Raw genomic sequence first — 13,179 nt, 5'->3', positions numbered from 1 at the left:
CCTGAGCTACTTAATTGGTCATTTTTATGTCTGAAGCAGAGCTGAAGGACCTTTCATATGGCCAAATCATGAACCTATCCTTGGATGTCTCCATAAACCCATCCTTGGATGTCTCTGGCTATCTTTATGTGCTGCCAAATGTTTCAAATCACTGTTATTAATCCAAAAACAAGTCCACATTTTTTAAGCAAACAGGAAGTGTACTATTTAATGCCATAATATATTTCTTGTTTTGTTTAGGATAGGGTAGAATATTAAACAATTATTAATGCTACTAATCATTCTGGTGCAAGACATCTCCTTTATTGCTATTACAGTGACAATTTAAAATGATGTATTTTCTCAGTTCTTAAGACAATAGCCACCACGATAATTGTATAGGGTGGATCTCTCCAGCGTGGACACAAACAAAAATAAAAAATCATTAGGTTTGGTAACCATTTCTTACTTCATCCAAAATAAAAATGTTTTAGTTTACACACCTAAATGTTAATTCTGCACAGAAGACATGTTATTTAAAGTACAAAAAAGGAACATACCTTGCAAACCCAACTCCTCTACTCACTCCACTGGCATCTCGTAAGATTCTAGTAGAGATAACATGTCCAAATGGCTTTAACATGTTTTCTAGTTCCTGTTCATCCATTGAAATCGGCAAGTTTGAGATGTATAAGTTTGTTGGGTCTTGTTCTTGTTGCTGTAAGGGAATGCAATAAAATGTTGGTAAAAATACATTAAAGTTTTTAAAATACAATATTTCTAGTGTTGAGTGTTAGTTTATAATTTATAATAAAGACTAATGTATATATAATGCTAATACAGCTGGTGCCCGTTCCATTTGTTTAAATATGCTCAAAATTAAAATGTTACTGTATATAAGTTACTGTGCAGCTGTGCTATAATCTCCCCCCCCCCCCCCCAAGCCACTAGCACACACTTTAAATCACACACAGAAGGAATAAAATTAGCAAACTTATAATCTTAGCAGAATTCAAATTTCATTTAATATAAAGCCCCATAGAAAAGTCCCACATAAATTTTATATACAACGTAAAATAGTAGCGCCCTTTGAAAAATTTGTATATATCCCTTCCATTAAAGCATTTTGTTCATGCATCCACACACTTTCAAAGTCTGTAATAATGTGCCACCTTTAAAAATATCTTGCTTTCATCAAAACCTTCACTCTAACCATTGGAAATGCGCTCATCTTTTAAAATAGACCTTCACTTTATAGGAGGTCAGATAACACTTTATTCGTATAAATACAGTAAACCCCCCTCCATTGCGGGGGTTACGTTCCGGACCCAGCCGCGAAAAGTGAAAATCCGCGAAATAGAAAAACCCTATTAAAATGCATTGTAGGCATGTTTTTTTTTTACTGTCACTGTACGTGTAAAAGCATTTTAAGGTCTTAAAACACACTTTTAAAACAATAGAAACTCATTTAAAACACATAAAAGATACTGAGAGACATAGCAAGAGCTATGGAAAACACAAAAATATTTCATTTTTAATGATTTATATAGTAAAATAACATTCCAAAAAAAAATGCAACATACCGGGACCGCAAAAACTGAACCGCGATGGAGCGGGGGTTTACTGTATATCCAAACCAATAGTTTTCTCTTTATTTGCCATGTGTTCACCTCCCACCGAGTACTTCGGCAGTTGAGCAAAATAAAAAACACATAGTGCTCACTGTTCTTAAAACAATATATAATCCAGACAAAATTCCAATATTCACAAAATTATTTTGAAGAAAAAACCTGTGCAATTTGTGCACAAAAAATACTACACACGTGCCTCTCCCAGTAAATGTAGTATGCTCACCTGATATCTTAGACCTCAAAATGATTCTGAAGTCTAATGGCACTTTAAATACTATTATAACATATTTCCACACTGTGCCATCAACCACATACATGTAGTCTGCTCACCTCTGCTGAACCTCCGGATGAATAATGAAGTCTGCTATAACTTTAAACTTATGCAATGTATCTCACCACCATGCAATCCCAAATCATTTGTTCTATGCTCACCCGCAGCATAGACCTCTCAACACTTAAAGTCTAATACCACTTAAGGTTCTCTCTGGGGATGGACGCTTTGACAACACCATGATCCACATCATGATTCATGATCCCACATCAGATGCCTTCAGTGATCATAAAACCTGAGCTAAACATAAGAAACGCTCTTTTTTTATCAAGGAATAAAATACTCACAAAAAAACAAGTTGTGTCAGTGCCTTAGCTTATCTAAACAATCATGGTGATTATTCACCAGTCTCTACAGGAGACTCTCTCCTCCCAGATGTCATTATCAGTGAGCAAGTCTCTCACACACTAGTGTAATGAGATCACCAGGGGAGAAGTACAAAAAGCATTAATAATAGAGTTCTAAACACATTTTTTGAAGAGCACCACTATTATAAATATTATTTATGTGGAACTTTTTTAAAGGCTTAATAGTAAGTGAAATATAAGCTCTGCACAGATTATAAATTTGCTAATTTGTTTAAACATGTAGGACTAGTTAAAGTTGTTGTGAAGGCAGAAGGTTTTTTACCTTAATGCATTCTATGTAATAGGATAAAAAACCTTCTGTGTGCAACAGCCCCCCTCAGCCCCCTAATACTTACCTGAGCCCCATCTCGATCCAGCGATGTTGCACAAAAGATTTGGCTGTATGGGATTCACCATCCTGATTGGCTGAGACAACAGTGGGGTGACATTGGCTCCCACTGCTGTCAATTAAACGCAGTGAGCCAATGAGGAGAGGGAGGGGAGCCGTGCCAAGGCTCCATGTCTGAATGGACACATCTAGCTACAGATCAGCTCGGGTGCACCCATAGCAAGCTGCTTGCTGTGGGGGCACTCAGCAGGAGGGAGGAGCCTGGAGCGCCATAGAGGGACCTGAGAAGAGGAGGATCTGGGCTGCTCTGTGCAAATCAATTACACAGAGCAGGTAAGTGTAACATGTTTGTTATTTTAAAAAAATAAAAAATTAGACTTTGCAATCACTTTAAAGTTAGCCCAAAGTCATAGTCTAAGAGTATGAACAGTGTTTACAGCAAAAACTATTTCATAAACATTAAATATATGAGATCCTTTCACAAACCTCGAATTCAGTTGACCAAAGACAAAATTTGAACAAACTGAATTATCAATGTTTGCTAAGTTCGACAATATGTTAGTTTCACAGAGGCTGCTTTTCTCTTTTTTGTTTGCTGCAGATGTGCCGAGAAGAGGCCCTGTGGTGCAGGACACATGCTTTTTCCCACCTGGAAGTAATAGATATACTATGTTGTTCCACTAACATGAACTTTAATGGTATCCCAGTCTTAGTCTGTAGGGTTCAGTATTGAGTTGGCCCACCCTTTGCAGCTATAACAGCTTCAACTCCTCTGGGAAGGCTGTCCTCAAGGTTTAGGAATGTGTCTATGTAAATGTTGGACCATTCTTCCAGAAGCACATTTTTAAGGTCAGTCACTGATATTGGACGAGAAGGCCTGGCTTGCAGTCTCTGCTCAAATTCATCCCAAAGGTGTTCTTTTTTTTAACATTTAAAATTCTTATTTTATTTGCATATAAAATTTACATGTATCTCACAAAAGATTCCAAAAGTAATCGCAAAGAAAACATAAACTTGGAAAGGAATAGAAAATATTCGATACACTGTAATCTTATAATACTTTACCCTCCTTGCTTCCCCCTCCCCCCCAGTACTCCCTCCCCTTCTCTACCCAAATACCCTTCTTCCTCCTGTTTTCCCCCGCTACAGTAATGTTTAAGCATTCATTTCAGTATACTTAATTGATTTTTTAAAGTCTTTCCATTTTCCCCATTTTTCCTTCATATTTATTGGAGTCTCCTCTTGAGAGTTACCGATATATTCAATTTCAATTCATATTTAAAGGTATTATTTATCTTATTACACCATTCCTTTAACTTTGGACTATCCACCTCTCTCCACATTTTTGGTATTATTCCCTTTGCTGCGTTTAATAAGGTTGGGACCAAGGTTGTTTTATATTTTTTTAGTGGCATTGTTGTTTTATGAAATAGGCATACCCATGGGTCGTTTGGGATCGTCATATCTGTAATTTCACCGATAATTTGTTTGACCTTTGTCCAAAATTCTCTGATTTTTGGGCAGTCCCAGAGCATATGGTACATTGTTCCGGTATTTCCGCATTCCCGCCAACATTTTTCTGTTTTGTCCGGTTGGTATTTGTTTATTAATTCTGGTGTAATATACCATCTTAAGTAACCCTTGTAATTTAATTCTATTGTACTAACGTCTATGGCTACGGATCCCACCGCCTTCAGTACTACATCCGATTCCTGTTTTGACTATTGTGTCCCTATTTCTCTCTCCCATTTTACCATGCACGGAGGGTTCTCCAAACAGTGCCATTCTGTCAGTATTTTATATATTTGTGATACTCCAATACCAAAGGTGTTCTATTAGGTTGGGGTCAGGACTCTGTGCAGGCCAGTCAAGATCCTCCACCCCAAACTCGCTCAACCATGTCTTTATGGACCTTGCTTTGTGCACTGATTCAAAGAATTTGGTGGAGGGGGGGTTATGGTGTGGGGTGTTTTTCAGGGGTTGGGCTTGGTCCCTTAGTTCCAGTGAAGGGAACTCTTCAGGCATGAGCATACCAAGACATTTTGGACAATTTCATGCTCCCAACTTTGTGGGAACAGTTTGGGGATGGCCTCTCCCTGTTCTAACATGACTGTTAGAAGAATTGTCAAACATTCCCATAGACACACTCCTAAACCTTGTGGACAGCCTTCCCAGAAGAGTTAAAGCTGGTATAGCTGCAAAGGGTGAGGGCCAACTCAATATTGAACCCTACGGACTAAGACTGGGATGCGATTACAGTTCATATGCGTGTACAGGCAGGTATCCCAATACTTTTGACAATATAGTGTATACGACTCCATTTTCTCTGAAAAATAGAGCAGCAGGGGAGCAGAGGACAAGTAAGAATACGCAGCTGCAGGGCCGGCATTTAACCATCAGCAAAGCAAACGTTTAGTTTAAGCAATTCACACGCATTAGCCAGTCATCCAATGCCAATTAACTAACTAATAACTGTGCCCTTCTCAACCTAAGACCTCAGGATAAAGCCAGTGCATTAGAGCAAAAGTAGATTTAGAAAATAAAACAGTTTTGTGACTGTTGTTCAGTAACCTTAGGCTCAGTCATAGTTCAAGATGCATGGCTAATGGTAACATTTTATTTTTAGCCAAAAAGGCACATACCCTCTGAAAACCAAACTAGTGGATTTTCTAGTATATGTCAAGGGGACCTGAACTCAGAAAGTGAGGATTTGAAATGTTAAAGGGACATGTTAATTGTGCCTAAACAAAACCCCGACAAAATGCCTTTATTTTTTAAAGTTTTCCTAAGAAAAATAGTAGTAGCGTTCCTGGTATGTTAGGGTGCTTAGGCACTTCTGGGACTACAGGCTTACAGCTGGATATAATGTATGCAGTGTGAAATCTAAGCCACTGCTGCTTTTTTCTGCCAGTCTCAGGATTTGAAATGAGGTTTGGTGATGTCACTATACTATTGTGACTATGGTGCCGCACACTGTTCTCCTTGCTGGAGACTCTAACATGTAGCAAAACCCATTCTTTATCAAGATGGCTGCCTTTTCACAGGGACACAATGTAGAGCAAAGCATGATAAGTCAGTTAGAGGGAACAGTTTAACTACAAGAAGATGATCAATTCTTTTTTTTTTTTTTTTTTGACCATGATCAATTCTAGTGACTGGTCCTTTACCTTTTGCCTGATTTTTGGGGCACAGTTCCTGTTTAAAGATCCATTCCTATAACAGGATATTACATCTCATTCATTTTTTGCTTTAATTTTATTTTAAATACTAGACTGAAGTAAATACCATTTACATTGTCACAAGAGTAGAAACAGAGGACAGACTGAACAATAAATACAGTGGAATTCCAACAATGATACAGGTTTCGATCCTTTTTGCACAAGCTTAAACTTTGTTTATGAACGTAGGTTCTTGGCTTGATTCACACTCTAACAGTAGAAAACAACTACTCCTTAGAGGCACATCGGTTTTTCAAAGTGTCTGCATTACTTGAAGTACTGCCGTAACTTAAACAAGATCTACTGAAGCCATTAGCCTCAGGTGCATTCAACAGGATCAGTATTACATTGATTGAATACAACAGAGTAACAAATAGCAACAATGCAAAGTTATGTTGCCTACCTCATACCGCTGAAACAATTGACTTTTGAGCAAATAAATGACTTGTGGCACAAATTACTGTTTCAAACACATTGTATTATGATTTGATTATTTGCTGTAGCATATGTATTTATTTATAGGCATGCAAAGAAGAAATGTGTTCTTTCAAGAAAATATATTTTTTTTTCACAAGGCAGATATAACTTTTTAGTGGGAGAAAGGCAGGGAAATTGGTTTGGGTTAAGCTTAAGGTCAGTCTGGAAGGCTCTGCAGATCAGGCCTCTATTGCCTCCCCCTGGTTCTGGAGGTTCGTAGAAACTTCTAGAAACTAGTGGGCAGAGGTGCAGAGACAATGATCTGAATATTCATGGGAGTTTGACCAATACCCAGGCAGGAGGCCTGGCAGGGTGTTCAGACAAGCCATAAATATTGAAAAACCTGGCCAGTTGTAGTGGTTGTTGTCGGGGGAAGATGAAGTGCTGAGGTTGGAGCCATGGGGGCCTGGGAGGGGATCCTGGGGCTGAGGGGCTCTGCCTTCAGCCTGGAGCTGAGGAAGGAGAGGAAACTGAAGAGAGTGATCTTCACTACCTTCAGTCTCTTCCAGGAGATACCCTCGCTAGCATTTGTAGATCTGGACAGCAGGAGACCTAAACAGCAGTCTTATCCAAGGCAGCAGGATTCAAGGGACAGCGTAAGTACCTCTGCACCCACAGGGCCTACAAGGGAAAAGGCTGCCGGATGCAATATCAGCATGCTTACATTGGGACAGTGTCACAGCTACCCTAAAACCCTTGCTCTGGGGCACTTTTAAGGGCAGCCAGTTGGGCTGGTATTTTCAAGTGTTGGGACTTTGTGAGTTTCACCAAGGGGACATAGTGCTCCTGCTTATAGTTTGGGACTTTGCTATTCATACTAGGGGACATAGTGCTTCTGAAAAGAGGAAATCTTGCTACTGATCCATGAAAGACTGATATTATTCCAGAGGGAGTACAGTCCAGGATTTGCATTTTTGTGCACATAATGAAAGAAGTTTGTCCTCAAGATGTTCTAACAAGTCAAGTTAAGCATCCCATAATCCCTTATATCTACCCAAGTTGTTTTCTCTCAATAAAACAACAACATCTAGCACATGGACTGGTTACTGTCTCAGTGTGGAAGTTGGACAATACATGTTGCTGGCTGTGAAGGAATAGGGGGATCCAAAAATCTTTTTTTTGGACAGTGCTACCTATATGTTATGTGATACCTAAATACGTTTAGGGGTCATGCAATAACAGTAATGGCTTATATAAAAGCATAATACAACCTGCAGAGGCACTGTGCAAAGTATAGCAAACCATAGTAGCTAACAAGCTTTCATTTTTTACGTGAACCCATGTTGAATAAAAACTAACTGAATGCTTTGGATTACTACACATGTTCAACCATTGCACTACCTTCCTAAATAAGGCTCTATGTCTGTTTTATCTAATCTTCAATGTTCCATTATACCTATACAAAAATGTTTACTCCATGAGGTTGCAAATAAGCCATGCCCTGGACAGTCTGCAGTCCTATCTCTATCAAACCTGAACAGATTAACTCTATGAGCTAAAGACCAGATGGAGAGAGAGAGGTGTTCTGTAGTACTAACACACTTCTTGTACTACGGTGATAATGCTGCTTCTCCAGAGATACAATACAACGTGAGCATTGTCACACTAGGACAGAAATTGTGTTACTGGCAGGATCACCAGGTGAAAACAGGGGGAAAAAATAAGAGTAAAGTGACCACTAAGTCTAAGGACTTGTAATCTGTAATGTATTAAAGTTAGTTTCTTGGGTTTGGGTACACTTTAATATTTAAAATTAATAATGCATTTGATCTTATAATCATCTATTTACAGCATCTGCCATTTAGTTGCCAAAGAATAAAATAAGGAAGGGACTAAACTTTTGATCACAAATTCCATGGCATCCAAAACAATATAATTTATCAGTAATAAATATCCATAAAAATTGTGGTAAATGTTTTCACTACCAAAGAAATGGGGTAATATTACAACATTTTCTGCACTCCATTAATTATAAGTGAAGCCACAAAAGAACTTAATGATGTACATTTATTGCACTGCAATATACACAGCTGTAATAAGTAGAATGTGAGAATTTGCACTAAGTAGCTGGGAGTCCATAAAAAGGATGACCTCAAGACCTTTTGCTACTTTTGTGCTCCTACTACAGCTACTAACTGAAAAATGTAGGAAACGTAAACTGTGACATCTGTGATTATCATTAGGAAGTCAAAGCTTTACATACTTTCTTTTTTTTGACCATGTTTACTTTAATTTTTGAGTGGAATTTTAGAGTGGTATGCTTTAAGAGGAAAATGTGTTTTGGTGCATAAACAGGCAACCTGTACAGATAGCAATAAAACATTCAAATAATTTAGTTTTATAGTATTATTCTATAAAGATTTCTTCTTAAGAATTTGGAATTTTCTAATAGTTTCATGGCATTTCATATTAATGGGTTCCTTCCAGGGTTTTTTTTTCTCTGAAAATAGGTGCAAGAACTCAACCACAACCCCCCAAAACCCGTGTGGTCAAATTTCACAAACAGTGGGATGGTCTTAAAGAGGCAATAAATACCAGGAGTGCATTACGTACAGAGTTTGGGGATGCGCTATACATGGAGTGCAGAGTTAGACGGTGCGCTACACACAGAGTGCAGAGTTCAGCCTTCTTCCACAGCTGCTTACCTCTGCATCCCCCATCCACCTCTCACTTTTACCCCTCTATCACTCTGACCCCTACATACAAACCCCCTCCACTGCCCCCCCCCCCCTTAAAAGCTCCACCAACTTTCAAATGTCTTACTTGTGTTGCCTGTATTAGGCTGAAGCATCCAGGCTGTTCTAGTACCTCCCCACACACTGTAGGTGACTCTGCCTCTATCACTTGCAGGGAGATCATCCAGTGGGGGTGTCAGCATTTGCACTGCACCCAAGGCATCTGCAACTCTCTTGTCCCAATCCTGCACTCATTGGGAGCCACTGGGAGACAAGCTATACCTTGTAAACACATAAGCCAGATTTCTTTGTTTACAAGTGAAAGTGGTGAGCAGGGAGCAGAGAGCCTGAGCCAGAAGTGGTGGGACTCAGTTCCACCAAGTTCCAGCTGAAAAAAAAGGCCCTGGTTCCTTCACTTTTGTTTCACTAGAAGTGAACTGGACCTGGAAAGGCTACCAAACAAACCATTGACAAGACCTGTGCTTGTAATCACACTGGAAAAAAAATGCAATTAAAGGTCCAGTTCACTTCTAGTCCATTCACATTATTTTTTAATCAAGCCCTGATAAAGGGAGTGATTTTTGACCCCACAAACATGTTGGATACTCTTTGGTAGACATGGGCCGAACACCCCCCTGTTCAGTTCACAGCAGAACTCCTGAACAAGGAAAAAGTTCTAATCCGAATGGTGAACCCCTTTGAAGTCTATGGGAGCCTAAAGGGAAAAATCAAAAGTGCCCATTTTAAAGGCTTATATGCAAATAATTGGCCATAAAAGGGGTATGGGGGTTTGGGTACTGCCCTTGGGGACATGTACCAATGCAAAAAAATTTTTTTTTCAGGAGCAGTGATTTTAATTATGCGTAAAGTGAAACAATAAAAACAAAAAATTCCTTTAAAAATAGTGCCTGGGGGTCCCCTTAGTCTGCCTGTAAAGTGGTCCATCTTTAGCATACATAAAACATGCTGCAGCAAAAATGAAATTTCTAAAGCAAAAAAAAAAAAAAGAACAAGTCAAATCCCATTTAAATTGTCTTCCAGTTACAATAGTCAGCACACGGTTATTGAAAAAATAAAGAAAAAGATTGTGTGGGGTCTCCCCCCAAACCATACCAGGTCATTCGGGTCTGGTATAATTTTGGATTGGAACCCCACGCCAAAATTAAAAAAAAAATAGCTTGGGGGTAACCTCCAAAATCCATACAAGACCCTTATCCGAGCATGCAGCTTGGCATGTCAGGAAGGGGGGAGGGGATGAGCATGCATCCCCCTCCTAAACCATACCAGGTCACATGCCTGAAACATGGGGGCGGGTGGATGCTTTGTTGATGGGGATAAGGGCCTTATCCCTACAACCATGGCCAGTAGTTGGTGGTGTGGGAGTCTGTGGGAGGGGGGCTTATCGGAATCTGGAAGCCCCCAGATCCCGCCCCCTTATGTGAATAAGTATCAGGAATAAAAACAGGTGGGGCCCCCAGATCCCAACCCCCCCCCATGTGAATGAGTATGGTGTACATTATACCCCTGCTCATTTACCAAAAAAATTGTCGAAAATAAATAATGACAAGAGACAGTTTTTTAAAATTCCTTTTTTGAAAAAAAAAAAAACAATGTTCCTGGTGTAGATCCATCGCAATCACGACGCCCATCACACTGTCGGACCTGAAAAAGAAAAGCACTCAGCTCGCAACAAAGGCTAACCGCCGTGTGCCAGCTCTGCCATCTGACAGCTCCTAAATAGGTAAGGGGCGGGCCACCTGGGGACTTCACCTGGTAGGAATGCCCCATATGATGTCACTGATCGATGCATGCTGGGTCAGTGATGTCACATGGGGCAGTGCACGCCATTCTTTTTTACATTTTGGCATGGGGTTTCCTTTAAAATCCATACCAGACCCTAAGGGGGGAGGCCATTGACAGCTGATGACTCATCAGTTGTTAAGGGCATAGCGGCCAGCTTCCTGGTCCACTCCTTAACAACCAACTATCTACTATGCCCTGGTTGGGAAAATCTTTGACCAATCAGAGCTTTGAATGCACTATGCAATTTCATTGAGCATGTTACAAGCTGCACGAGAGTCATTAGTAGAGTGTTTGCTGGGGGAACTCAGAATAGTAAGATTGTTACCCATGTCTAGAATTAGACATGTTGCAACCATGCTGAAGCTCAGGATGTGAGACCCTCCTATAGCAGTTGAGGACCAGATTGCCCGAGCAGACCAAAGTCATTTGAGGTGGGTAGCACAAATTAACCAAATATTAGAGTTCCACTTGGCCCTTTGTAATTCAGGGGCAAGAGCAATTATGTGCTTGCTTAACCCTCCTAGCGGTAACCCCGAGCGTGACTCGGGGTGGATTTTCTGTGCTAGGATCGGTATCCCCGAGTCACGCTCGGGGTGGATGGGCAGAGCGCGCAGTGGTCTCTTACCTTCTCCTGGCGATCCAGCAATGATCTCCCATTGCTGTGATCGCCAACCATCTGAGATCCCCGCCGCTCGTCCGTCCTCCGTCGGTGTGATTACTTCCTAGTTCCGTTCCCTGCAGCAGCAATGCTGCATGGGAGCGGAACTAGGGAGGGAAATTCAAACATTGAACGTTGCACAAAACACAAACACACACATAACATTTATATATATATATATATATATATATATATATATATATATATATATATATATATGTATATATATATATATATATATATGTATATGTATATATATATATATATATATATATATATATATATATATATATATATATATATATAATATAATGCATGAATTATAATCTAATCAATAATATAATTTTATTATATAATATAATATATATATATATATAATATTATATTATATAATATATAATAGAATTATATTATTGATTAGATTATAATTCATGCGTTTGTGTTTCAAATTTATCACATCTGGGATGTCTACTAGAGTCTTGTTTTGGTCAGGTTTAAGTCAGTAATTACTAAGAATTGTAGGCCTATAATACATAATGCCAAATTTCCATGAAAAAAATTGTACCGCTTTTGGTACAGAATTCCTGACAGAATCATACCGCCAGGGAGGTTAATGCCAGCAGTTGATCTCTTTGCGTCAACCTCTCCCTTGTTAAGAACTGGGGAAAAGTTGGCATTTCAATTGAAGCCAGTGGCAATGCCAACAGCTCTAGACCTGGAAGGCACTCTGCTGCTAACCTTCAGTCCAGCTTGGTCTTATCGCTGCTTTCCAAATCAAGGCTGAGGATAGACCACACTGGATAGATGCAACCAACCAGCCCATAGCTGTCATTTTGAGACAAATTCTGACTAAAGAGAAAAATTCTAGCAAAATTAGATTGGTCTTTAAATAGCAGAACAGGAAAAAAGACATCCATCCTCTGAGGATAAAAAAGTTCAATCTTCCTGTAGGTGGCAGTATGACCTGAAGGATTAAAGCCGGGTTCACAGAAGGGAGCCGCAGGTGCAAAACAGACCTGATTTTTTGCCTGAATTCAGACCTGAAGCAGAGCTAAAGATGCGCAGGACCCTTTTCCTGTACGGACTGTGGCCGCCCCGGAGCTGTGTGAACTGGCTCCACTGAGAGCCGGTCACAGTCTCCTGTCATGGGAATTTGTATAAGGGTGAACCCAGTTTAAGACTTCTTGTGTCTATCAATGGATGAAAAAGAAACACATTTTTTTCTTCAGTTTATGTTGCTATTGGAGGGTTTCTTTAACAGTCTGTCTGGGAAAAGGTTGTCCCTGGAACAGAGTCTTGGACAAACCGGACAGGGATTCTAATCCCTGCTCTATCTAAAGCTGAAAAAAAAAGGTTTGGTATCTAGATACATTTTAAATAATCTATAGTCAAAATTTTAATGCATGGAAAAGCAAATAATGTGCAATTCTATTGGCATATCTAAGCATTCTGCACAGATCCGCAGTGTTAATTAATAAGTACAATGATAAATTGCTGAGGTTACCAATATACTGTGCTGGGTTATAGAAGAGCTAACAATGTGGAAGAATATGAACAAATATGTGGATATTCTGTATGATAGCATTGTTCATCTTTATTTAGTCTCTCTGTATCAGCACTTAACAGAAAACAGTAGACTTTGCACTGTTAAACACTTTAAATAGTTCTTCCAAGTTTGTAATTAAGCAAAGTAATCATGCACAATAACCGT

The 13,179-nt window shown here is 39.5% G+C and overlaps 1 protein-coding gene across 2 annotated transcripts in view; it reads right to left on the bottom strand.

Annotated features, from left to right (window-relative positions):
• RBMS3 (RNA binding motif single stranded interacting protein 3) overlaps positions 1 to 13,179 on the bottom strand; it is an 882,638-nt gene that overhangs the window by 227,770 nt on the left and 641,689 nt on the right. For both annotated transcript variants that reach the window (XM_082258270.1, XM_082258271.1), the window contains exon 5: positions 540 to 697. In XM_082258270.1, coding sequence (XP_082114396.1) covers positions 540 to 697 — 158 coding nt within the window. The remainder of the gene's footprint in view (positions 1 to 539; positions 698 to 13,179) is intronic.

Source organism: Pelophylax lessonae (genome assembly GCF_965119305.1).
Source record: "Pelophylax lessonae genome assembly, chromosome: 5".
In the NCBI taxonomy this organism is placed as follows: Eukaryota; Metazoa; Chordata; class Amphibia; order Anura; family Ranidae; genus Pelophylax; species Pelophylax lessonae.
The sequence above is the reverse complement of the archived record's forward strand: the minus strand, read 5'-3'. Positions and strand labels throughout refer to the sequence as shown.